Genomic DNA, 25,972 nt, shown 5'->3' with positions numbered 1-25,972 from the left:
ATATGCTTGAGATACTGCACAGAACAGCTGTGAACTTTATTAGTTTGTAGGATGCGAGGGGAGGTAGTGCTTTGAAGACCTGCTTTGGTTTTCATCAGACACTCCTGATGATGTCTTTGCAGTGGCTGGATGTATATTACTGTTTCACTGGCAACAAAGCACAAGCATCTTGGCCAGTTTTCCGTTCTGTAGCAGTTGAGGAGTAGAATCCTTTTCTATATCCTGTTTGCACTGTCAAGAAATTTTGCTGGCCAAATGATATCAGAGCAACAGAACAAATAGTTGGCACTCCATCAACTTTCCTAGGCAGAAATCGATGTAAAAGGGCTTCTGGCATTTGGGAATCTCGGGGTACTGTGGTAAGATCCCATAAGTCCCTTGGTAATCCGCTGACATGCTGCAATGTACCCACAGGTTAGGCATAGACCATCCATCTTCCCACTGGTACTTGATTTTCTGGATTTATTTTCTACATCCTTACTCAATACACATTTGTCACAGGTTTCTTTTAGGAAATGTAAGTGTTCCAAGGGATTTTGAAGAGAACTCTTTCTTGTGCCTCTGTTTAAAGCATGTAGACGTAAATCCAACACCCTATTCTTTTGCAAGGGCTTCACTTTTATGTCTCTACATGAGTGGGACATAACATGAATTGCCTCTAAAATTAATACATTATTGGTTGATCAGATTCTATTTCTTTTCTCCTATTAACTGAATTTATATTATTGCCTAGGTGTATTTTTTTAACTCATAAATATCCCCTTCTTTATGTTACACAAGCGACCGAAAGTTTTATTTGCCCACTTGTGTATTTTCACAACAGCTTAATTGAGATATAATTGGCATATGATATACCAGACATGCCTAAAGTGTACAATTTGCAAAGTTTTGACATATTTATATCCATGAAACCATTACCACAATCGAGATAATGAACCTATCTATCATTCCCAAAAGCTTCCTTGTGCCCCTTGGTAATCCTTAACCCCCGCCCCTTCCAATCTCTGCTCCAGCCACCTCAGGGAACCACTGATCTGCTTTCCATTGTTGTACATTAGTTTGCATTTCCTAGAATTTTATGTAAATGAATTCATACAGTGTGTACTCTTTTTCTATGCTAGCTTCTTTCACTCAACGTAATTATTTTGATTCGTCCATGTTGTGACACACAGCAATAGTTCATTCCTTTTAATTACTGAATAGTGTTCCACTGTGTGGAAATAACACCATTCATCTGCTGATGGAGATTTTGGATTGTTTCCAGTTTTTGGCTATTACACATAAAACTTGTGAACGTTTATGTGCAAATCCCTGTATGGACGTATACTTTTATTTCTCTAGGGCAAATTCCTAGGATTCTAGATCGTAAAGCACATCTGTGTTTGACTTTTTAAAAAATTGTCAAACTGTTTTCTCAAGTGGTTGTACCATTTTATGTTCCTACCGGCATGTCTGCATGTTCCGGTTTGTCCACATCCTCAACACCTGATATCACCAGTCCTTTTAATGTTAGCTAATTTAATGAGTATATAATTTTGACTTACATTTCCCTAATGGTTAATGATATTGAGCTTCATTTTATATGCTTATTTGCTATCTGTATACTTTCCTTGGTGAAATATCTGTTCAGATATTTTCTCTAGTTTTTAAATGGATTGTTTGCTTTCATGTTAGTGAATTTTGAGTTTTTGTATAGTCTAGATAGAAATCTTCTATTCAATAGATATGCTTTAAAAATATTTTCTTCCAGTCTGTGGCTCATCTTTGCATTCACCTAACGGTGTATTTCAAAGAGCAGACGTTACTAATGTTGATGGAATACAGTTTATCAGTTTGTTCTTTTCTGGGTTATGCTTTGGAGTTACATCTAAGAAATTTGTGTCCAACCCAAGGTTGCAAGGGATTTCTCTTGTGTTTCCTTCAGATATTTTATAGTTTTACATTTTACATTTAGTTCTGTGATCTTGATTTAATTTTTGTCTAGGGTGCAAGGTACAGATCAAAGTTCATTTTATTTGCATGTGAATATCTAATTGTGTCAATGCTGTTTGTTGACAATGCTATCCTTTCACCAGTGAATTGCCATTTTCCCTTTTTTGAAAATCCAGTAAGTTGTGCATATATGCGTCTTTGCACCAGTACCCAATTGTCTTGAGTACTGTAGCTTTATGATAAGCATTAAAAGTCAGGTAATGTTAATTCTCCAACTCTATTCTACTTGCCTGCTTGCACTTTTTACTTATGAGAATTTTGTCCTCAGGTCTAGAGTACTAGGTCAAGAGTGTTAATTGTAATGAAAAATAACTTGCATTTTGTTTACCCAGGCTTGTTAACTATTCAGAGAGTCAGCAAGAGCATAAACAATGGAATCGGATCTGGTTCGGAGTCCTGGTTCTGCCATGACTAGCTGTGTGACTCTGGCCACATTACTCATCATCTCAAAATCTCATGCTTTTCTACTGCAAAATGGGAATGACAATATGTACCTTACCACAGTGTTTCAAGGATCAAATTAGGAAATATATAATCTCTGATGCAATTTTTATTTAGTACGCATCTTAGTTTAAAAAATTAGCGTAGGGGCGCCTGGGTGGCGCAGTCGGTTAAGCGTCCGACTCCAGCCAGGTCACGATCTCACGGTCCGTGAGTTCGAGCCCCGCGTCAGGCTCTGGGCTGATGGCTTGGAGCCTGGAGCCTGTTTCCGATTCTGTGTCTCCCTCTCTCTCTGCCCCTCCCCCGTTCATGCTCTGTCTCTCTCTGTCCCAAAAATAAATAAAAAAACATGGAAAAAAAATTAAAAAAAAATTAGCGTAATGTAAAAATATCCAATATTTAGTTACCTAAGGCAGATACAATCAGAACACTTTTGGCATTCTTATTTCCCTTAGTTTACCTTCGTTTCAAGTGATTTTTGAATGATTCTTGTTTCATTTTAAGAATTGGGTATCGTTTTGAGGTTTGGACTTGTCATTTGAACATGTTTAGATATCACAAAATGTACTGGTGTTTCTCATACACTCATTTAAATTCTAATGGATGGGTTAAAATACCAACAGAATGATGACTGAATAAAGTTGTTTGATGCTGGAGGTATGTAGGGGCAGAGATTTGCTGTCACATTTGAGATGTAGAAAATTCCAGCTGAGGAAAATCCAGCTCCATAGGATAGATGAATACTGACTATCAATCTAAATTTTTCTCCTATGATAACTTGGGGTAGACATCAATTCATCTCTGCTGTGTCTAGCTGAAGGCATAACTTGGTTTCCATTGAAAGTTGAACTACATAAAAACTCTACACATCATAAGAAGAAGACTGACAACTGAACTTAGAAGTGAGTAAAGGATATGTACAGGCAATATGCAGTTGAAGAAGCCAAAACTTAAAAAGAAAACAACATATGAAAAAATCTTAATTTCACTTGTATGTAGTGAAATGTACATCAACGCGACAATGAAATATCGTGTCAGGCACATCATATTGGCAAAAAGTAATATGGTCAGCAGCATCAAATATTGGCAAGGATGTTGGAGAAAGGAGCAAATTTATGGCTAGAGAGTATAAATTGTAAAACTACTTTTGAAAGCTATGGAAAATACCTAATAAAGTTGAGAATGTATAAACACTGAGATCCAGCACTTCTTTTTCTTGGTATCTGCTGTAGGGAAATTTTCACCCGTATGTGCAGAGGGACATGCACAAAGATGTGCATTGCAACGCCATTTGTAATAGCGAAGAATTCAAAACAGTCCCTTCCCCCAACCTCCTCTTTCTCTCTCTCTTTCCTCTCTGCCACACACTTCAAGTTATTTTCAAAACCATTGCAAGTCACAATACTCCTGGCACTTTACCCCTAAAGCTATTTTTTAAAACAGAGTTCTGAGGCAGATAGAGAAAAATGTCAACATGTTTGATTTTGCTGGTGGCAACATACAAATCTGTTATTTTCTGTACCTCTCGTATTTGTGAGATGTTAAAACTTGAAAGTAAACATGAAAATTTTAAAAAGAAACATGACGTTTGTTTCTCTGCTTTAATTCTTTACAAATTTCTTTTAATTCCTCACCTTAAGACCCATCTTTCCCATTTTGCGTCTTGTTTGATGTCAACCTATAACATAACATGTCTTGAGTCTTTTCTTCACATGATTTGAAGTATCTCCAAGGTAAACTGTTTTGTGTTCAGAGTTTTTTTTAGACATCTCCTTCCTTCTAGCGATCTCTGTTCAATATCGCATTAAACTTATTGGGCCTAAGTTGTCCGTTATTTCCTTGCTTCTTTGCTATTCATGGGAGTTTGGATTGACAATCGAAACTTAACTGCTGTGTTTCATGACAGCAAGGCTTTGCAGGGCTTCTTTTCTTAATACCGCTCCATCCGCCTGTCTTGGTACGTAAGATATTTATATGTAGGGAGGGATATTTGTTTTAGTGTATGATAGATACTTATAATGAAGATTAGATCATGCACTTCTAGCTGAGAATTTCTAAAGCATATAATAAACAATTCTTAATCTTCAGAGCAGAGGCTTGGGGTGCCCCTCAGTCTGCCTGCCTACACCGTATTTTTGGCTGCCACAATGGCTTCTCTGCCCATGTCAAACTCACTTTATGTGTATATACTTCAAGTTCCCTATTTTCTTTCATCTGCCTCTTTGGTAAACAGACGACAGAAACTTCCTCTGCCTGATCTCTCTATGACATACTGCAAATTTAGCTCAGACGCCAGCTGGCTGTGTGTGTGTCTGGCTATTCATAGAAAGGAAGGGTTTACCTTCCTTCCTTCTGGAGAAACCGTCTTTTCGTGGCTACAAATCTGTTTTCAAAGGGCTATTTGGAATCGGAGCTACTGGTTAATGGGAAAAGGCCTTTTTTTGTGTGATACTTGAACAATCTTTTAAAAAATACACTGATGTGGGGCACCTGGGTGGCTCAGTCAGTGAAGTGTCCAACTTTGGCTCAGGTTGCAAGCTCACTGTTCGTGAGTTTGGCCCCACATCGGGCTCTGTGCTGTCAGTGTGGATAAGTCACCGATGAGTCATTTCCAATGTGCGTTGAATTTACTGTGGTTGCTTTTGCATTATTTTCTCCTTTTGTATGATTAGTGTTGGAAAGACCACCATGACCATCCATCAACTCTTGGTCATTGTGGAACATCCACTTGAGGACCAGGTGTCAGTGAATGCAAATGAAGCAGAACACTTAGCTCAGCCACTATATCTGAATGTTCCTCTCTGGTCCTGACCTGGTCCTCGATTCTAACTTTGATCCAGAAAAGATCCCTAAGTCAGCCCTGTAACATATAGGCTGGGCTCTGTGGCTAAAGTGAAAGTCTCTCCCTGGGTTTCTGAAGTTCCTAGGTAAACTGGAGCCAGTACGGTTTCTAGAGAGCCCTGGGCAAAATGTGCTTATTTCCCAATTCAGAAGTGATTTCTCTCTTGTCAGTTTAGATTTGCTGCCCAGGGCAGTTCAGAATGGGGTGGGTTTCAGGGCAGTATTCACTAAGACATTAGTCTCATCACTTATGGTAATTTTCACAAATCATTGAACATCACAAGTGTCACTAATTGCCACTTGCTTCTTATTTTTATTCTAATGTCCTAGATTCGGAAACTGGTAACTGGGTTGTAAGTTTCTTTAGGGCAAGGCCTGGATGTTTTTCATTTGCGTTCTTAACATCCACCACAATATCTGGGGTATAATAACTTCTCAACTAAAAGTCTATGTCTAGAAAATATGGCTGAAAAATGATTGTAAAACATACCCCAAAGTCACTGTCCTTATTTTTTCTTCTCCTTTCCTTCTTGTTTACTCTTCTTGTTTTCATCTGTCTTAGTCCAGAGCTTTAGATGATTGGCAGCATCATGTGTTTGTACTACTTCCTGAAACTCTTCCTGCACACTTCTCCCCCAAATTTTGTTCATTAAAAAAAATAATGTTTTTTTTTTCTTCTTGGGCCTTGCCTTTTACATCTTAAATGATTTTAAACACTATTCATATGTTTATCTGATTCTTCTGTTGTTGTGCCTGCTGATTCTTGGTTATATTTAATTGCTTCCACATGGGTCTTGTGGCTTAGGCTTGTGAGCTCATCTTCGGGGGTGGCTTAATTGTGGGTGTCCGTTGTTGCTTTTATTGAGGACACATCCCTCCAAAGAGGTCTTGTTTCTTCTTGTTGTCACCCTAAGGATGTCCTAAGCCTAGAACCAATTTTATGCCTGTTTTTCAGCTTGAAAGTTCCTGGAATACGCAAGTATTGTGAATTCAAAACTCCAAACCACATCACAGTAAATTGTGGGAATGCTCAGTGGAGATACTTTTATTCCCCCACCAAGAGTCTAGGCCAAGGCATTGCTCTTCCATCTACCTGTGAGAATGTTTGGCCTTTTTTCAACATCAACTTATTTCAAGAATCTTTCTTCAAGACCACTGCAAGGGTTTCTCTCTCTGTGAGGGTCAGTTCTAATTCTTCACCTCATCTCCCATCCCCGAGTGTTGGGCAAGTCATACAGAATGCTCAGAGTCCCTAGCTTTTCAATCTAAAACATCATAGCTTTCAAATGACAATAATAAGACTTAACAACATGATTCTGAAAGGCATGTCTCCCCAATAGGGATGTTATGAGATTCAAGTAGTAGAATAGATTAAAAGGCATTTTGAAAAAAAAAAAAATTAAAGCACTCTGTAATTAGGTTTTGTTTCTAGATACTCTAGGAGTGTCATTGGCCTAGAACATGTTTTTCTAGTATTATTGCGAGTCTACTGTTTTCCCCAGACCCTTTTCCTTCCTTCTCCTACCATCACATCTTCTTGTCCATTTGTCTAGCTTGTGGCAAAGTAGAGCGGCCTTATACTTAGGCAGAGGATGAACTGCAGCCTCTGAGCTGATTTTACCTGATTGAGTTTGGTGAGTACTGTGGCTCTCTTATTTACCTCTCAGCTCAGGACCCTGTATATCATTCAGGTTCCCGCCAGAGAGCTGGTGTTGGTGACCCTTGGTCAATAGTGGACCTGATTTGTTATTTTAGTTAAGATCTTAATAGCACATGAAATTGTTTATCTAGTTCTGATGCTGTAGAGAACCAAAGACCTGCTGCCGGAATACAGGTCTTCTCTGCAGTTACCTGTCTGTGGCATGTCACTGAAGGAGAGTATCAATCGGTATAGTTGTTCTGGAAGCTACAGGAAACCTTTAAATACATTTCAACAGGAACACTGGTATTTGCAACCCAGCATTTTTACAATATGATCTCATGTAACACATCCATTTTATATTCTAAAAACTTCAGTTTGAACAAGCCATGTCATAAAAGGGGCCACAGAATCAGCAAAGCCAGTCTTATAATGACAGGCCAAACAGTTTTAGATATTGGGGTTTTCTTGATTTATTTGAGGCCAAGCTCTCACACAGAGCATTGACTTTGCTTCAGGTCAAATGAAGTCATACTTTAGACTGGGTTAGTCCTTGTTTAAGTCACTTAGGTAAGGTTTAATTTGTTGAACCAAACCCTGGAACCCGTTCAGTTCACAGAAGAACATATAATTATGTAACTTTTGTCACAAGACTCAAGAAAAATGTTTTATAGTCACAGCAGGGATTCAAAGAGGTGAGGCTAAGATGGAAAATGCTTGTAGAGATAACAGTAGAAGAAAAAGAAATGGAAAGCATTTGTGAAAGTCTAGTCTCAGTTCTTAGTGTAGCTCTTTGCACAAATTAATACACTTGAGATATTTTTCAGGTTTCAAATACTGAATCTCTATTTTCATGGAAAGGATGGTATAACTAAGAGGGTTAACCATGGTTATATAGCTTTCTGAATTTTCTACAGCATACCCTTACTTTATATGGAATAGTTACATGACTGTCCTATTTCCACTTATCAGTAATAATTGCCTGCAACATACATAGGAAACATAAATTCCCAGCTAATTCAGACCCCTCTTTTTACCCACTTAAGAGTTAGTCCAACCCTTCATAAAACCTATTTCCCAAACCTCCTAACATATAGACTGGTTTGAACATCAGTTCTTGTCATGTCCCCTGCCTGCCATCTGTTTTAGATATTAGTGAGTCACAAAATGCCTAAAAGCAGTAGTCTGAAAGAGACTGAGAAGGAGCAGAGGGTCTGAATTGTCAGAAAACAGAATCGTGTCCTTGGGCAAATCCAAGGGTGGTTGGGTAGGTTGTATCATCAAGTGATAATAGGAACGATGATTAAAACCAACAGTAACTTCACAAATCTTGAAAGTAAAATGCATGCTGGTTTTAGGGGAAACCTCCAATACACAGCATACAAACTTTGATTACTGTCGTGGAGCAATCAACGGAAGTTTGTAGAAGACGCAATGCACGTAGACTGGTTCAATTTGGCCAATTTACGCTGAGCGTCTAGTTGGCCGCTACTGTGGGGATAAAGGGAGCAAGTTCTTTACCTTGTGGAATTCTTGTTCTTGGAGGGGAGATATCACACAACCATCTACGCTCATGATGAAGACAGCTTTGCCTGGAACTCATGGCATGCACAGGCCAATCTTCGTGCCTGCCTAGGGCTCTATTTACTTATATTGTCTTGAATTCTCTCATCACATCCTCCAGTTTACAGATGGAGAAGCAATATTTTTTTCCGCTGCATTTTATCATCTTAACAACACAATATGTTAAATGCTTTGCCATGGACTTAGAATGGAGTCTGACAGGCAAAAGTCCAGGCTTGGCTCTGCTATATACCTGTGGGGTCTGGAGGAAATTTCTTAATTTATTTGAGCCACAGTTTTCTCATCTGTAAAACAGAGATAATGGTATCTACCTCAGCTCTCAGCTTCAATGTCAATATTTTCAGAAAGGCCTTACCTTATTCCATCATTCTGAGGAATCTTGTTCCCATCACGCCAGTCATGGGATCCCATTACCCTGTTTTAGTTTTTTTTTTTTTTTTTCTTTTTTTTCAACGTTTTATTTATTTTTGGGACAGAGAGAGACAGAGCATGAACGGGGGAGGGGCAGAGAGAGAGGGAGACACAGAATCCGAAGCAGGCTCCAGGCTCTGAGCCATCAGCCCAGAGCCCGATGCAGGGGTCAAACTCACAGACCGCGAGATCGTGACCTGGCTGAAGTCGGACGCTTAACTGACTGCGCCACCCAGGTGCCCCACCCTGTTCTAGTTTTGTTACAGCCTTTATCACCATCTGAAGTGTTGTCTTGTAACTGGTTTCCAGGACTATTGGCAGCCTCCCCATTTGAATGTAAATTTCACAAGGATAGGGACTGAACCCAAAATCTGGTTCCTGGCACACAGTAGGCACTCATTATGTGTTACATGAATGGGCAGCGAACCAGGCAACAGTTAATGGAGATGGAAAGGAGAAAGTGACTGTACTTATATTTAATGTCCTTGTGAACAATTCTATGTTTGCTTTGAAAGAAATCATTGTATGCTTTGAACACTGCTATTACAGTAGGTAGAAGGGTTTGAATTTTTTCTATTTTGCCATAACGAAGGTCTGAAAATAAATTGAATGTCATCATCCATTGCACGATAGTCCATCCCTGACCTGAGCTGGGCTCCAGTAAAAGGAGCAGGGACACAAATGCAACACACAGACCCCGAACGGGATCTTTTGAATTTTTTTTTCAACATTTTTTATTTTATTTTTTTGGGGGGGGACAGAGAGAGACAGAGCATGAACGGGGGAGGGGCAGAGAGAGAGGGAGACACAGAATCGGAAACAGGCTCCAGGCTCTGAGCCATCAGCCCAGAGCCTGACGCGGGGCTTGAACTCACGGACCGTGAGATCGTGACCTGGCTGAAGTCGGACGCTTAACCGACTGCGCCACCCAGGTGCCCCGCGAACGGGATCTTTTGTATGTGTGACTGCGGGAGACGCTGAGAGAAATGTGGAACCAGAGCTCACCTGAGTAGGTTTTAGCCTTCATTCTCCCCACAAACATTAACCTCAGAGTAAGTGACATGTCTGGCTGTGTCTACAAAAGGCACCTCCGGCCTCCACTGACTTGTTTATCTTTGCCGCTGTTTCAGGATTCTGAGAAGCGAACCCCGCTTCATGTGGCTGCGTTTCTGGGAGATGCAGAGATCATTGAACTCCTGATTCTGTCAGGTAAATACCAGATCTACTTAAAAGTCAATTGCAGATAAAAATTTAAATGACCAACTCACTAGATTGACTATGACAGTGAACCCAAACGAAATTTCTTTATTGTGCTCATGGAAGTTTATTTGATCAGTGATTTTATCAGTAGACAAAAACAAAAAAGAAAACAAAACAAAACAAAAAAAACAACAATGCAAGGACTTATTCTTATATGAAAAATGGCGTAGCCATTAAAACATTTTATTACTTTGAAAGTCTGATTTGACTAATCAGGCCCAGTATTATAGATGAATTCAGTAGATTTGGATATCTTTTCATTTTTTTGTCATTAAAAAAATGAACAAACAAAACTGACTCCTTAAAGCCTGCATGAAAAACACAAATGTATCTGTGTATTTACATACATTTAAATTGTGTGGCAAAATAATACTATGTTTTGTTTATGGATACATGACTATGACTATGTAATAAAAAATGGAAGGAAAGGAAATATACCAATTTCCAGATGGTGGTTACCTCTGAAGAGGCTGGTTGAGTGAGAGATATTTTCAGGGAAGGGTAAAGAAGAGACTACAACTCTGTAAAATATTTTGTTTAAAAAAAATTGGAAGCAAACATGGCAAACGTGGTTTGGGGGCTATTATTCTCTTTATATTTTATATTTTATGAATTTTAAAGATCTCATTGGATCTAGAAGTACCAATGCTTTCATTTTTGGAAACCTGTATGCTTGGTACATCTCACCAAACTGGTTTCCAAAACCAATATGTGCTTTCTCCCTTGAGTATTTGCTAGACAAATCCCTAGAATGAATCTGAGCACATGCACGTGTCTCGGTGTGGATTGCAGATCATCTGGCTTTTTCCCCTCCTCCTTTTTGTTTGGGAAGATTAAAATCTGGAAGAAATACCTCTGCCCACAGACTATGCAAAAGGCCTATATTAAGATTTTGCCTTTGTTTGCGATAGTAAAGGGAAACTGTAGAAATCCAAAGTACGCTATGCAAAGGTAGGAGCTAATGCATGTATTCAAACAGACGTGGGGAACACTGTAGAAGAAACTAACAAGAATTGTGCTGTGATACACCAGGAAGGTTCACATTGCCCTTACTTTTGTTGTGTTCGTGTTCTTGAGGTGGATTTTCCCAGGAAGCAAGTATTCAGTGCCTTACGACGTGTGTGTGCTCTGTGCTCCTGACAATTGCACGGAGCTTAGGTTAGATTCTGTGTGACATTCCTTGTGCTTTAAAGAACAGGCCTAACTGCTAATATATTGAGATTTATTTTTGCAAGTCATTTCTTATTTTATGTTTAATGTACATTGTTTCCTCCATTTTTTCACTTTCCATTTGATAGACTGATTTTTTTTTTCTGCTGGATTAAAGGTAATATTTACTGAAAAAAAAAAAAATAAAGAACAGGCCTTCCTTCTGACAGTTTTAAAGATGTTCCAGGGCTGTGTTCCAAACAAACATGTATTGTTTGGTGTGACACAGACTATGGCTGAGAGCCAGTACATACCTGGCTGGTTGCCCTATAGCTGTAGAAACTTGGGCCATGGAAAATTGTAGGCAAAACCAGTGGGGGTGTAAAATAAGAATTTTGTGGCACGACAGCTAAGGGGTCCCAACCAACCAAGTGTTGTATTAAGAGACATCTCAACATCTCAGAGGAATGTTTAGTTCATGAAGGTGCAAATTCAAAACTTTGTCTTAGACCCCCAACTTTGGTTTTTTGTTTGTTTGTTTTTCCACATCCGAAGGAAGATTTTAATTCTGCAGCATGAAGTTGACCCCTCTATGTTCCTCAGGCATCTGTGGGCTGGTGACTGTTTGAGAAACTTGGTTTCGTATCACCTTCACGTGGGATGGAGTCCATCAACCTCACTTACATGGGGCTCATCTACTAGAGCCTGGAGAAATTTTTCCATAGATCCTGATCTGCACACCTGTTTAGTCTCTGGTATAATTTTGGATGGCACATGCAATGGAATTTTTCCTCCTCCTCATATCCAATTAGGAAGACGTAGGGTACAGGAGAGCATTGGGAAAGTTCTTTCGAAATTTTACTCAACTGTGGAAGCTTAGACAAACTCTTGGAATTCACATGGCTTTAATTTCCTTGAAAGGTCCTTTATTCAATTTGTATATTAAATTCCTAAAGAAATATCCTTGTAAGAGCACGATGATTTCATTTCTGAGCTTACATCTGGCAGCTGACCCTTTAGGGAATCCAACCAAACTGCTTTCCAGTTTAATAATGGATGAGGTGCTAATGATTCCCATGTTGGACAAATGATTTGGCCTTGCCAGAATAGCCCATTACAGCTGTGTACTCCATTGTTGTATTAACTTACAGAGCATAGTGTAACCCAAGCCCACTAAATTCCCACTGACATTATCTCCTATTAGCCAGGCGGATGGAACCCTGAATGCCTCTGAGTAGAAAGGGAGGAATTCAGGCCTTGAAACTTTCCTCTTCTTATAACTGCCAGTTCAGATTCTGGCTTTATTCTCCCCACCCCATCCCCAGTCTGGCCTCTGGCTTCTGTTTGGGAACTAGCCGAGTCAGGATTTAAGGCAAAGAGAAGGTGAAGAGCATGCTAAATCATTTGCTGGAGATGCATGAATGAGATCAGCGTGAACCAATCAGTGGATCCGTGGCTAAGAGTTAAGAGATTGGGGTTGAGCTAGAGGAAGCAGAGCACACAGAAAACCGAGCACTGTCACAATACCCTGTAGAGAAACTGGGATGCTCGAGGTTCAGGTCCTGGGCTGAAGGAAGAAAACTGGAGGTACCCACCTGCTAACGTGGGAGTGTTTGTGAGGTGCAACTGCTAACTAAAAATGATATGTTTATTAGACATAGGCCACCAAACAAGTGTATTCTTGTAAAATCATTTCCTGTGATTTGTCAAAATGTGATTACCACGGTCAATGCAAATTGCCACCAGTGCCAGGGGCAGGTCATTCTTTTGATTCTTTTATGCATAACAAATATTCATTATTCATCCTTTGAGGTTGGATTTGATTGGTGTTTGTTTGTTTGTTCTGGTGAGAGAGGGGTGATTAAACCAGGCACCCTCAGTGTGGTGTGATTACAAAGTAATGAGCCATTTTCTGGTGGGTGTGTAAACTGGTTCTAAAGGCAGGTCCAAAGGGAGTCTGAAAAATGTTTTAAGCAATTGTCACATACACTGAATTATCATACACTCTTCCAAGGTTATTGCTTTGAAGGACAGTGCTCCTGGGCTGTAATAACATTTGGTCTGTTTGCTTAAAAGCAAAATCAATAGCAAGCTGATCTCATTACATTGAAGTCATATTTCATATGATCTTTCGTATGTATTTATTTCTACAATTAAAAGTCAAACTTTGGATAAACCAGACTTAAGAATCAATTATCCTTTCTGGGCCTGTAAGGTTTTTCAGTCACTTAGTCTACCTTTTTCCTTTGTTTTACTTCTTCCTAGATGACAAGGCTGAGAGAACAGGAATATTGCCTCTGGGAAAGATACTTAGTTTCCTTTACTCTTGATCTCCATTAAAAAAAAAAATCAAGCACTAATAGGGATAAGATGAAAACATACTTAATTTATAATTAGAGTTTATGCCTGACAACTTTTAGTTGGGTCTTTGTTTCTGAAGAACCAGTATAGCCTAGCACCTTTTTTTTTTTTTTTTTTTTTTTTTTTTTTTTTTTTTTTTTTTTTATGTTTAAGGTTGAAAATGTCCTTGGGTAAAAAGCATTTGCCTTTAAATCATTAGACATGCAGACTCTGTGTCCTTCAGTGCACAATGGCGCCTGACAGGCAGGTAAATAACATGAAGCTTCCTTTAGAAAAATCAGTTATAAATATTCAACTCAAAACCATCTGACGTCTCCCTCTGACATGTAAACAAGACTCTTGGACGTGTTCAGCGGAAGAGGATGAGGAAACCAGTGGCAGGGGATGACATTGATGAAATACTGCTTGGTCCCCATTCAGATAACTCTGCTTTTGTCATAATAATTTTGTTGTTCAGGGAGAGGAGATTTTCCTGGCAGCTGCCCGTTTAACCTTCTGGAGGAGGAGAAGTGGAGGGATAGAAACTGAAGGAAGCTACTTCCTAGATTTCTAATTATTTTTCAATTCCTCAAGTGATGCTAAAGCTCCAAGGAAACAATGCTGGCATTGGTTGGTTGTTACACGCCAGGTGTGGGTTGTTTTCTGATATCAGCAAGCTCGGGGTCATCTTTCTCCTTGAAAGAATGTTAATATTAAAAGCCACATTGAGCGCTACATAAAACTGAAAGTTTGCAGACTATATAAATAATAATAGTAATAACAATATAATGTAAATGTATAAATATAAATAACAAGAAAAAACACTAATAGAAAAATAGAGGAAACAGGCAAAAAATATGAACACGCAGTTCTCAGAGAATAAATTGCAAATGTCCAGTAAACAAACATATTAGAAGATGCCCAACCTCACTATTAAACAGGAAAACAGAAGGGGCACCTGGGTGGCGCAGTCGGTTAAGCGTCCGACTTCAGCCAGGTCACGATCTCGCGGTCCCTGAGTTCGAGCCCCACGTCGGGCTCTGGGCTGATGGCTCAGAGCCTGGAGCCTGTTTCCGATTCTGTGTCTCCCTCTCTCTCTGCCCCTCCCCCGTTCATGCTCTGTCTCTCTCTGTCCCAAAAATAAATAAAAAACGTTGAAAAAAAAAATTAAAAAAAAAAAAAAAAAAAAAACAGGAAAACAGAAAAATGTGATACTGCTTCCTTCCAATCAGATTTGCAATATTTTATTGGCTGATAATATCAAGTATTGATGAGGATGTGGGGAACTAGGCAATCTCACACGTTAGCACTCTTTGGAGGATTGAGACTAAGGATTAAAACTGAAAGTGTGTGTGACCCATGACACAGAAAGTCCATTTCTAATTATCTATCCTAGACAAATACTTGCACATTTGTAGGAGGAATCATTTTATGGGTGTTCACAGCAGCATTTTTTGAATAATGAAATACTGGAAACAACTGAAATACCCATCAATGGACAGAATGTCTAAAAAATGTATTGTGTTTATATGTTGGAATACATGTGGTAATTAAAAAGAATGGCGTCGTAAATATCAACAGAGATAGGTATGAAAAATATATCGTGTGAAACAATGCAGAATGTCAATTCAGAAACAATTCAGAAACTCAGAGTGTTATAGTAGGATACAATATTCAGAGGGTTATTACAATATGATATAATCTATGTAAAAGCATACTTATAAAACACTATAGATTTTTAAAAATTACTGTGTAATGTTTAAAAATTTTTTTTTCAACGTTTATTTATTTTTGGGACAGAGAGAGACAGAGCATGAACGGGGGAGGGGAAGAGAGAGAGGGAGACACAGAATCGGAAACAGGCTCCAGGCTCTGAGCCATCAGCCCAGAGCCTGACGCGAGGCTGGAACTCAACGGACCGCGAGATCGTGACCTGGCTGAAGTCAGACGCTTAACCGACTGCGCCACCCAGGCGCCCCTGTAATGTTTTAAATATGCAAAAAAGAATATTGTACTGACCACTCAGCTTAATTCTCTCAGTTTTCCTTGGTACACATATTGGCCTGCGTAGGGGTACAAGAAACTGGAGGCTTATGTACCAGGCTCAGGGCAGTGATTTTTTTTTTTTCCTTCAGTAAGTGGGGAGAGTCCAGCATTGAGAATGATTCTCCAGAGGACTTTACTCAAATCTTTAATAATTCACGTTTTGGGGATGCCTGGGTGGCTCAGTCGGTTGAATGTCCGACTTCAGCTCAGGTCATGATCTCACAATCCGTGAGTTTGAGCCCCGCATTGGGCTCTGTGCTGACAGCCCAGAACCTGGAGCCTGCTTCCGATTCTGTGTCTCCCCCTCTCTCTGCCCCTCTGCTGCTCATGCTCTGTCTCTCTGTGTCTCAAAAATAAATAAAAACATTTAAAAAAACCAATTCATGTTTTAAAGAAGAATGCATTATTTGTATGATGAAACCATGAAGTAAAATAGGTCTGCTGATTTTCATTATGTTAGGCAGATTTTCATAGCTGCTGTATAAACTAGCTCAGTGAAGGAGACGTTGAGGAATCTCTCTTTTAACCAGAAAGCTTCCTTCAATTAGCAACTGTTAATTTAGGACTGCCCTGGGCTTGGACCTAAATTGGCACATCGTGCCAAAGACAGATGCCCCCAGTTTCTATTCCTTAGTCCCTGATTCTGCTCTGATAATAGTTAACAAGCAATTATGTAGTGCTTACCATGTGTCAGAAAGTGATCTCAGGTCTTTTGTGGTTTATCCTTCTAGACTGTTCAATATTTTTACAAAAGCAGGCTCATATAATATTTTGGTACTTACTTTTTCCACATAACAATGGTTTGTGAACATCCCTCCACATTATTAAGAATTCTTATAGAGCACCACAGCCACCGCATATGGCTATATACTAGTTTATTTAACCAACTCTTCTCTGTCTAACACCAAGATTGTTTCCTGTATATTCCTTTTTTGCTAACCTTTTTTTAACACATTCTTGAAGATTAGTCTTAACATTAGCCCATAGTTATTTCCTTTAGAAACATGTTATAGAGCATTCTAATACACATACACAAAGACAGAAATAGGTTGTGGGTAAGAGAGAGAGAGAAAGGGAGAAGAGAGAAGGGGAGAGAGAGGGAGGAAAAAGGGGGAGGCAGAACACAGAGGGAGACTGAAGGTAAGATTTGGACATGCCATGGCAAAAGCTGGTGGACACAGGTACCATGCACGTGCCCTCTGCCCCTCGTTGGTATCCTGGTGATCTGCCTGGTGAGGAGCTACTGGGGTGAGATGTTTAGATTCAAAATGTTGTGATAAAATTTGGGAAGACAGCAAAAGATTCCCTGAGATTCTCAAGCTCTCTCACCTCTGGGTAGTCATGAACTTCTGTGGTCCCACCTTTTCTGGGTGTGCTGACCTTGCTTCTGTGCTACAGCTGGGGATCTATCTGTGGGATCAGCTACAGTGATTGAGGAGGGAAGAGAGCATGAGAACACATTGTTAACTTGAAAATGTCTTTTCAAATTGGACTGTGCCACTGAGGTTATCTACAAATCCAACAGCAGTTGTGGTTCCTTATCAATTATATACCTGGAGTGAGCCTTCGGAAAATTCTGGAAGAGACTGTGCCTGGGCCACTTTATATGAAAATGTCATTTTTTTTTTTTATCCGTGAGAAGGGCCGCTGACCAAGAAAAAATAGCATAAGAAAAAGCATCATAATCTTCCCCATTTTTTTAAGCTTACTTATTTATTTAAAAAGAGAGCGAGAGAGAGCACGAGCTGGGGAGGGGCAGAGAGAGAGAGAGAGAGAGAGAGAGAGAGAGAGAGAGAGAGAGTCCCAAGCAGGTTCTGCACAATCAGCATGGAGCCTGAGTTGGGGCGTAAACTCACAAACCGCGAGATCATGACCTGAGCCAAAATCAAGAGTCTGAACCACCCAAGTGTCCCAAACTTCCCTATTTTTATTAAGAAACATAAAACTCCAAATGCACTGCTTTCTTAGAAATGTTTAATAGTAAATATTTCAAACATACAGAAAATATGGAGAAAAATATAAGTAATACCCATGTACACCAAGCTTTAAGATATCCTAACGTTTTCCATGTTTGTATCATATCTGTTTTCTAAAGAAAATATTGAAGATACACTTCCAGCCCACTTGGCATACTTCATCCTTTTTTCTCTACCATCCCTTCCTAGAAGCAACCACTGTCTAGAATTGCTATTTGTTTTCTTTAGCCATATCTGTTACTTTTGTTTCACACCTATGCATCCACAAACATCATGTAGAATTGTTTTTGTAAATTTAAAAACTTTATATAACTGACATTATGTAATAGGTATTATTTGTAACTTCATTTGTTCATTCACGTTATTCGTCTGAAGTGCATCTGTTTATATATATATATCAAAAACTTCAGTCCGTTCATTTCCATGACAGTATGACATTCCATTGTACACATATACCACAATGTATTTATCCATTTTCCTTTTGACCAGCATTTAGGATTTCAGTTTCTTGCTGTTACAAACATGCTGCAGTAAACATTTTTCCACATGTGCCAAAGTTTGTCCAGGGTATATGTTTGGGATGGGTCGCTGGGTAGGAGGGCACATGCAATGTCAGTTTTACTGGGTAGCAGCAAATTGCTTCCCAGAGGTGGTTGTACCAGTTCATACTCCCACCAGCTGTATGTAAATCTTTTTTTTTTTTTTAACATTTATTATTGAGAGACAGAGAGAGACAGAGCACGAGAAGGGGTGGGGCGGAGAGAGAGGGGGACACAGAATCTGAAGCAGGCTCCAGGCTCTGAGCTGTCAGCCCAGAGCCCGACACGGGGCTCGAACTCACAAACCACGAGATCATGACCGGAGCCGAAGTCAGACACTTAACCGACGGAGCCACCCAGGCACCCCAATATAAGTGTTAATATTACCCCCTACCCTTACTAACTCTTGGGATTGTCATACTTTAGAATTTTCACCAATTTGATGGGTGTGAAATGGTATGTTAATGTTGCTTTCATTTGCTTCTCCCGGATAAATTTTGAGAAGTATATTTTCATATGTATCTTGCCATTTGGGATTCTTCTTGCATTAGCTTTTTAAGCTTACACACAGGCAATGCAAAATTTGCTCTGTCAAAGACTATGAATAATGAAGTATGTATTTTTGTTTCATATTATTATAACCAGTGTTTAGAGCTAAAAGGAGAAATGTAGGGGAAAAGGAAATGAAATCAAGGGGGAATGTATATGTATAAATACTTGAAATATATATATATATATATATATATATATATATATATATATGAAAATGGAAAAAGATAGAGAAAGATGGAAAGATGGAGAGAGGAATGAATCTAAGGAAGGCGGAGAAAGATTGGAGAAAGTAGAAGGGAAATTTAATCAATGTTTAGTGGAAAGTTAGTTGTGAAGTGAGGCACACTGCCTAAGAGCTTGGGCTTTGAAGTCAGACTGCCTGGGTTCAAATCTACCATTTCCTAGCTGGGTACCTGGAGCTTATTACTTCTCGTGGCCTTAGTTCCTTCATCTACAAAATTAGCATCTTAATAGCATCTCCCTATTAAATGGACTACACATTTGTTAGTATACCAAGCAAGAGCTCAGATTATATTAGCAGTTTCTAACAAGGCTGTTAGCAATTGCACAGCTGTAATAATAGAATTTTAGCTCTTCCGAACTAAAGGGAGCTTTTAAGCAAATGAGTAGACAAGTTGGGCTTTACCACTTAGCATTTAGAACTGCACTGTCCAACACGGTAGTCACAAACCTGCAGTGGCTACTGAGCCTTTGAAGTGTGGCCAGTTCCAGTGTGGATGTGCTGTAAGGGTAAAACACACTCTGGATTTTGAGGCTTTTGCATGAGGAAAAGAATAAATTACCTGAATAATTTTTAAACTCAATTACATGATAATAGTTTGGGTATATTGAGTTAAATAAAATATATTACTAAAATTAATTTTGCTTCTTTTTTATATCCCCCTTTTTTAAAAAAATTTTTTTTTCAACATTTATTTATTTTTGGGACAGAGAGAGACAGAGCATGGACGGGGGAGGGGCAGAGAGAGAGGGAGACACAGAATCGGAAACAGACTCCAGGCTCTGAGCCATCAGCCCAGAGCCTGACGCGGGGCTCGAACTCACGGACCGCGAGATCGTGACCTGGCTGAAGTCGGACACTTAACCGACTGCACCACCCAGGTGCCCCTTATCCCCCTTTTTAATGTGGCTACCAGAAAATTTTAAATTGCATCCTTGGCTCCCATGACATTCCCACTGGACTGCACTGACTCTGAGGCTCCGAGTCTGAAGGGATGTGGTACCCACAGCAGGTACCACATCTGACACACATAGCGTTTCTTCCTACGAACGTACTAAAGGAGGGGGTGACTACAGTGGTTAATGGGACAGCGTGCAGACAGTTCAGTGACACCTCAGACTCAGACACAGGGTGTGATGCGACCAGGTGTTGTCCCTCTCAGACGACTGGTTTGGCTTTGTGACATGAAGTTAAAACTGGACAGGGCAAGTGAATGGGATACCCTGATGCAGACATCCCCACCAGGCATCCACCCCTATAGGACGTTCACTCCAGAGCGTTTAGCTCAGGACTTCTTGCTACAGGACAAGGAGATAACCTGCCGCTGTTGATTCTTAGCATGCCCAAACTGATTTTATTTCATCCTTATTGATGTAAGGGGCTTCAGCCTTTTCGGGTAAACTGCCTGGACAGAGTTAGTAGAATTAGGATTCAAGTAATTTTAAGCTTGATGAACTAAGCAACAATTTATCAGTGGCTTTCAACCTTGACAGCATATTAAAATAACCTTGGGTCTTGGGGAGCTTTTAAAAAATACCTGCACTTGGCTCTATCTCAAGCCAATGAAGTCAGAAGGAGGGGAGGGGAGGAGAGACCTCTCTCTCTCTTGTTTTAGGGATTATTATGTTCTTGCTCTCTGTAATTAATATTGTTGATGGTATTTGTTCTTCAGTTAAGGAGAAAAAATAGGGTAAGTTCTATGATTTGTTATTTCCTTTTAGCTGGTGGCTTAAACTAAATGGCTAGCTCACTTTTACCCATGAAAGTCTCCTGTCGCCTTTTTTTTTTCTTTTCTTTTTAAAACAAGGTTTCTATTTTTCAGCTCTCAGCTGGCCTTGGCCTCACTGAGATTAGTCACTCCCTGATTCCACTTGACTCACTTTCTCGGCCCTTGTCCCAGAGGCACCCCCTCCATACTTCCCCTCCTCTGCCTTACTTTCTAGTTTCTTTGATTCATGTCTCCACTCTTCGTCCTCACAAGCTTCCTTCCTTGTTGTCCTGAGGCTAACATAGGCTCCTCAGGTTGCAGCTACAAAGATATCACACATATTTATCTTATCCTCCTCTTTTACAGCCCTTTAAAGAAATTTTCCATCTGGGCAAAACACTGATCAAAACCCTGGACCCAAAAAAGGGAAGTTCATATTGGGTGTTTCCACAGTTCAGTTGTAGACTCAGTGAACTTGCACTCATAGATATGGTGAGGGTATCGTGGAAGGAGGGCATGCTCTACTCTCTGGAAATCCATTCACATAGAGCTTCTGTTCCGTGATGGCGACGTGGCTCCCAGAAAGTTGAGCATGTGGGGCACATCCCTGAGTGTGCACTTGTTCTGGCCCATGTGTGAGCCTGTCTGCCCACCCCATAGTGGCGGGGGAGGGAGGGCCCTGATCAACCTGTATAGACTTCATGTTGTGTCTGTCCAAATGCTTTGGAAGCTGGTTTCTTCCTACCGAGATACCTGGCTAGTCTCAGAGAAATAATTGGGATTCCTGGATAGAACAGATTTCTGCTAATCCCCTCAGCCCAGATCAAGTCTCATGAGAACTCAACCTTACAAGACTTGTTTGAAATCCCACTGGCCTCTAGTATACTTTTATTGGAAGGCTGCTCATCCTAAGCAGTTTGCCAAGAAGGGTATTGTGTGTCCTGCGTGGTAAGTATACTTGAAGACTAAAACTAACATATGTGATTATATATTGTATATTGTCTATAAAACATTTTATATTTATACATTTTATATACATATATGTTTATATGCATACACACATACCTGCGAAGTTCTTCATTCTTCAGAATCGACATTTCCCTGCTCCTGGAGAATCTCCACCTTCTTACATCTGTGTTTCCTATCCAATGAGGCACTGCACTTCTCACACAGTCTTTATGCAATTCTGGTGACATTTTCAGCTCCTGGTTTCACTTTTTCTACTATGCTAGGTCTTTCCTCCTGTCTGGTGGCTAGCAAATGCATGACCGGTACAAAGAGAAAACAAAACAAAATATGGTGGTTGTACCAGGCAAATGAGAGCACAAGATATCACATTTGATTTAACATCAATAGAATTTCCCTGACTGCATTATGCCTCTAACTTGTGCTTTTGGTTCCAGGAGCTCGTGTAAATGCCAAGGACAACATGTGGCTGACCCCACTGCACCGGGCTGTTGCCTCCAGAAGTGAAGTGAGTGATTATCTTATATAATCTAGCACCTCCAGGCCACAGAAAGAGAAAAATGCTTTCTGCTGAATTCGGTATTGTTGCTTGTGAACAAAAGGCTTTTACTTCTAATACAAGAGGGTTACCAAAAAACAGTTTGTTCTTTTGAGCACCTCCTTCATGCCAGGCATGGTGCTGGGGGTGGTGACTGGAGTAGTCCCAGGTAGACAGTGTGATACTTGACTTCAGTGAGTTCTCAGTCTGAAGGGGGTGCTCAACATGTAAGCAGATCAGTACAATATCGTAACTTAATTGGAGAAGGAAGAAGGTAACTGCCTGAGTAGAGAAGTCTTCCAAGAAGAGAGGTCGGTTGAGCTGGTGCTTAGAGGATGAGTAGGGACTTACCAGGCCAGAAGGAGGGGGGAGGGTGGAGGCAGGACAGTAGACGTGCTAGAGGACAAGGGCCACGGACATGAATGAATGGCAGGTTCAGATGGCTATAGATGGAACAAGGGATGTGGTGGAAGATAAGTCTGATGGCAGAGGCTGGGGGTCTTCTGAGCAGTAGGGTACAGTCATGGCAAGATAAGAATGAACCTGACAGGACTTGGGACCTTGTGAGGGTGAGGTAGAAGAGAGGTCACTGGGTGAATGGTGATGCCATCGATTGAGAAGGCAGAGGCAGAGGAGCAGGGAAGGGAAGTTAATCAGTTCTGTATGAACATGTCACATTTGGCAAACATATTACCAGAATGTAAGCTCCATAAGGGCACAGACTTGTTTTTTGTTGTTGTTGTTGTTGTTGTTGTTGTTTTGTTCCTTGATGTGTCCCAAGCCTGGGACATTGTAGGTACTCAAGAAAGAATTTATTTTAAATTCCAAAAATGCAGGTGAAGATGGTTAATAGATGATCATTTTTTATACACGTCTAGCACTGAGGAACTGAGAGGATGTTCATTGAAGCTATAGCAAATCTTAAAAAAAGGGGGGGGAGGGGCGCCTGGGTGGCTCAGTCAGTTAAGCTTCCTACTTCGGCTCAGGTCATGATCTCACAGTTCATGGGTTCGAGCCCCACGTTGAGCTCTGTACTAACAGCTCAGAGCCTGCAGCCTGCTTTGGATTCTGTGTCTCCCTTTCTGTCTGTCCCTCCACTGCTTACTCTCTGTCTCTTTCTCAAAATAAATAAACATTAAAAAAATTTTTAAAGAAACTACAGCAAATGGGTCAGCTGGTTCAGGGAAAGTATAACAGATGCGAAGAGAGAACCAGTGTTGGGGAGGGGTGGCCAGGAATGCTGGTGAATATGAACCTTGCAACCTCGTCAGAGGGGATGCCCACCATCCAGGGATACAAGAGGCTGTCACCTAGGGGGCACTTGTCATTGGATGACTAGTTTTTGTAGCTGATTTTTTACCCAATGAGGCTTCTCTGTTGCTGGAGAAGGTGCTGTTCTCCAGGTACAGCTAGGAGCAAGTGGTGTTGCTGACGTGTTGATGGCTATCATCAGCGTCAGCTTTTCCTCTTTGGCAAACTATCTGGACATTTCACAATATGCTTCGTAGATGACAGTTAACTTAGTACTCATAATCTTCCTTGCTGTGCTGTGTGATTTGAGTAGTTTTTATAAGATGCGGTCTGTTCTCTTTCCCAATAGCCCACATGGAATGAGGGAAACAAATGATCCTAAGTTGCCTGACTCAGATCCTGGGGAATCCAGAATCTCCTTATGGTCTTACGTTTCATTTCTGTTTAACCTGGGAAAGCAGGTACAGTGGGCTGCTTGAGTTTGTATGACCAGTGTCATGTGTCATGAGACTAGCTCCTTCACAGAGTATTCCTTGGTCTTTGAAGACTGTTTGATCTTCAGTAAATTTCTTTTTTTAAGTATTCTTTGAAAACTATGAGTTTTATTCCTCTTCTAACATGAACCAGGTCTTTTTAGTTAAAAAAAAAAAAAATTCACCAAGCACTTCCAACATGCCAGGAACTGTGCTTAGGAGGCTTGTAGTCTAGTGGCACAGAAAGATGTAAAACCAGATGATTTCAGTATTATGTGATCTTTCCCAAGTGATCTCCCCCTTTGTGAGCTCAGCTACTTGCTTTAAATCTTCAAAACACCCATTTGCCAGCAACCATCAGCTTGCCTTCCTTACATGTCTTTAGTGTATTTGATTGAGTTCAGTCAACCCAATGATTCAACCTTTATGTCTGAGACAGGCGTTTGTTGCTTCCCTGAGGAACCAGCTCCCTCTACAGGTTTGCCGAGGGAAAAATATCCCTTGCAGGTGTCTCTTGTTAGGAAGGAATTAAATGCAAGCTGACCCTGAGTTGTAGTCAGGGTCATATCTTCATATTAATATCTGTCACAACAAGTCAAAAAGATTCTTATGAAAATTGAAGTCTCTGTGACTGTCGTTGGAACAGACTGTGGACATCTGAACTCCAACACAGCACTTGGCTGTGGAAGTCCTAAATTCGAATTTTCTTCTTCCTCTGAATTTGATCTTATTATGTGATTATTACATTCCATTATATCTCCCCTAAATAATAGCTGAGAAAAGAGAAGCAGGCTTGAGGAGAAAACAACAGAGAAGGTTTGGATTGTGTTTTGGAACTTGGCTGTTAGCATTTGCCAAAGGAGATGTGTGTGCTCAGCCTGAGAGTTGGCACATCTGTCTGTTGCTTAGATTGGCAAACACTGGTGTATGATTTACGCGAATGTGAATTAAAAACCGTTTCTGCATTGAAAGGCTTATGAACTCTCTTCTGTCCTCAAAGCCCTTTGCCTCTAAAATGTAGGCAATTGATGTCTCAGGGCTCAGGGTTCAATCAGGGACCCAGAACCACCATGAGAGATACAGAATAAGATATTTATTGTAGTAATTAAGCCTCACACAATTGCGTGAGCTGCTGGAGAAGTTTGTGTAAGGCCATCACCTTGGTTTCTGTGTGGTTCTGAAGTCACTGCTGGCGGGCAGGGTCTGCAGTTGCAAAGAAAAGCTGGACGTGAAATGGGGGAGAACAAGAACAAACTGGAACCCCTGACTCTCACTGCCTCAACATTGCAGACTTGGGAGACTTGCAGAAGGAGCCGTGTGCTTCACCTTAGAGCTTGTGGGCACCTGACCCAAGAACAGGAGAAACCGAGGGAGATACTGTAAGTTCTGAAGAAGCAACAACCATGTCCTGTGCAAACACAGGGTCCAGCTGGTCAGTGACAGTGTGTGCAAGCTGCAGCGGCACCTGGCACCCAACACACCAATCAGGCTGTGGTTTCATCTATGCCTCCCAAAATCCAGGCAGATTTCCCTTGTGGCAAACAGGGCTGGGGAGGGGATTCTGGGAAATATAGTTCAGCTTGGCTATGTTCACAACATAAAACTATCACTGAAATTATTATTCTATTCTAATTAAAAAGACATTCTCAGGGCACCTGGGTGTCTCAGTTGGTTAAGTGTCCAACTTCAGCTCAGGTCATGATCTTGTAGTCCATGAGTTCGAGCCCCGCATCAGGCTCTGTGCTGACAACTCAGAGCCTGGAGCCTGCTTCAGATTCTGTGTCTCTCTCTTTCTCTGCCCCTCCCCTGCTCATGCCTCTGTCTCTCTGTCTCTCTCTCTCAAAAGTAAATAAATATTTAAAAAAAATTTTTAAATGACATTCTGGATAGTAAGTTCCTTGAAATGAGTGTCATGCCTGTTGCTTGTCATTGTGTTTCCAGCATCTAGCCTGCTCAGTAAACAACTGTTTTTTGAGTGATTCATTAAAGACTAGATTTCTCACTTAAGCTATGTTAATGTGATTC

The 25,972-nt window shown here is 40.5% G+C and overlaps 1 protein-coding gene across 10 annotated transcripts in view; it reads left to right on the top strand.

The window, feature by feature from the left end:
• Positions 1–25,972, top strand: part of ANKRD44 (ankyrin repeat domain 44) — a 327,574-nt gene that overhangs the window by 152,772 nt on the left and 148,830 nt on the right. For all 10 annotated transcript variants that reach the window (XM_043577389.1, XM_043577386.1, XM_043577384.1 and 7 more), the window contains exons 3-4: positions 10,039–10,117; positions 22,123–22,193. In XM_043577389.1, the coding sequence (XP_043433324.1) occupies positions 10,039–10,117; positions 22,123–22,193 (150 nt within the window). The remainder of the gene's footprint in view (positions 1–10,038; positions 10,118–22,122; positions 22,194–25,972) is intronic.

This window comes from Prionailurus bengalensis, chromosome C1 (genome assembly GCF_016509475.1).
Source record: "Prionailurus bengalensis isolate Pbe53 chromosome C1, Fcat_Pben_1.1_paternal_pri, whole genome shotgun sequence".
NCBI lineage: Eukaryota > Metazoa > Chordata > Mammalia > Carnivora > Felidae > Prionailurus > Prionailurus bengalensis.
This window is presented reverse-complemented; position numbering and strand designations above follow the sequence as displayed.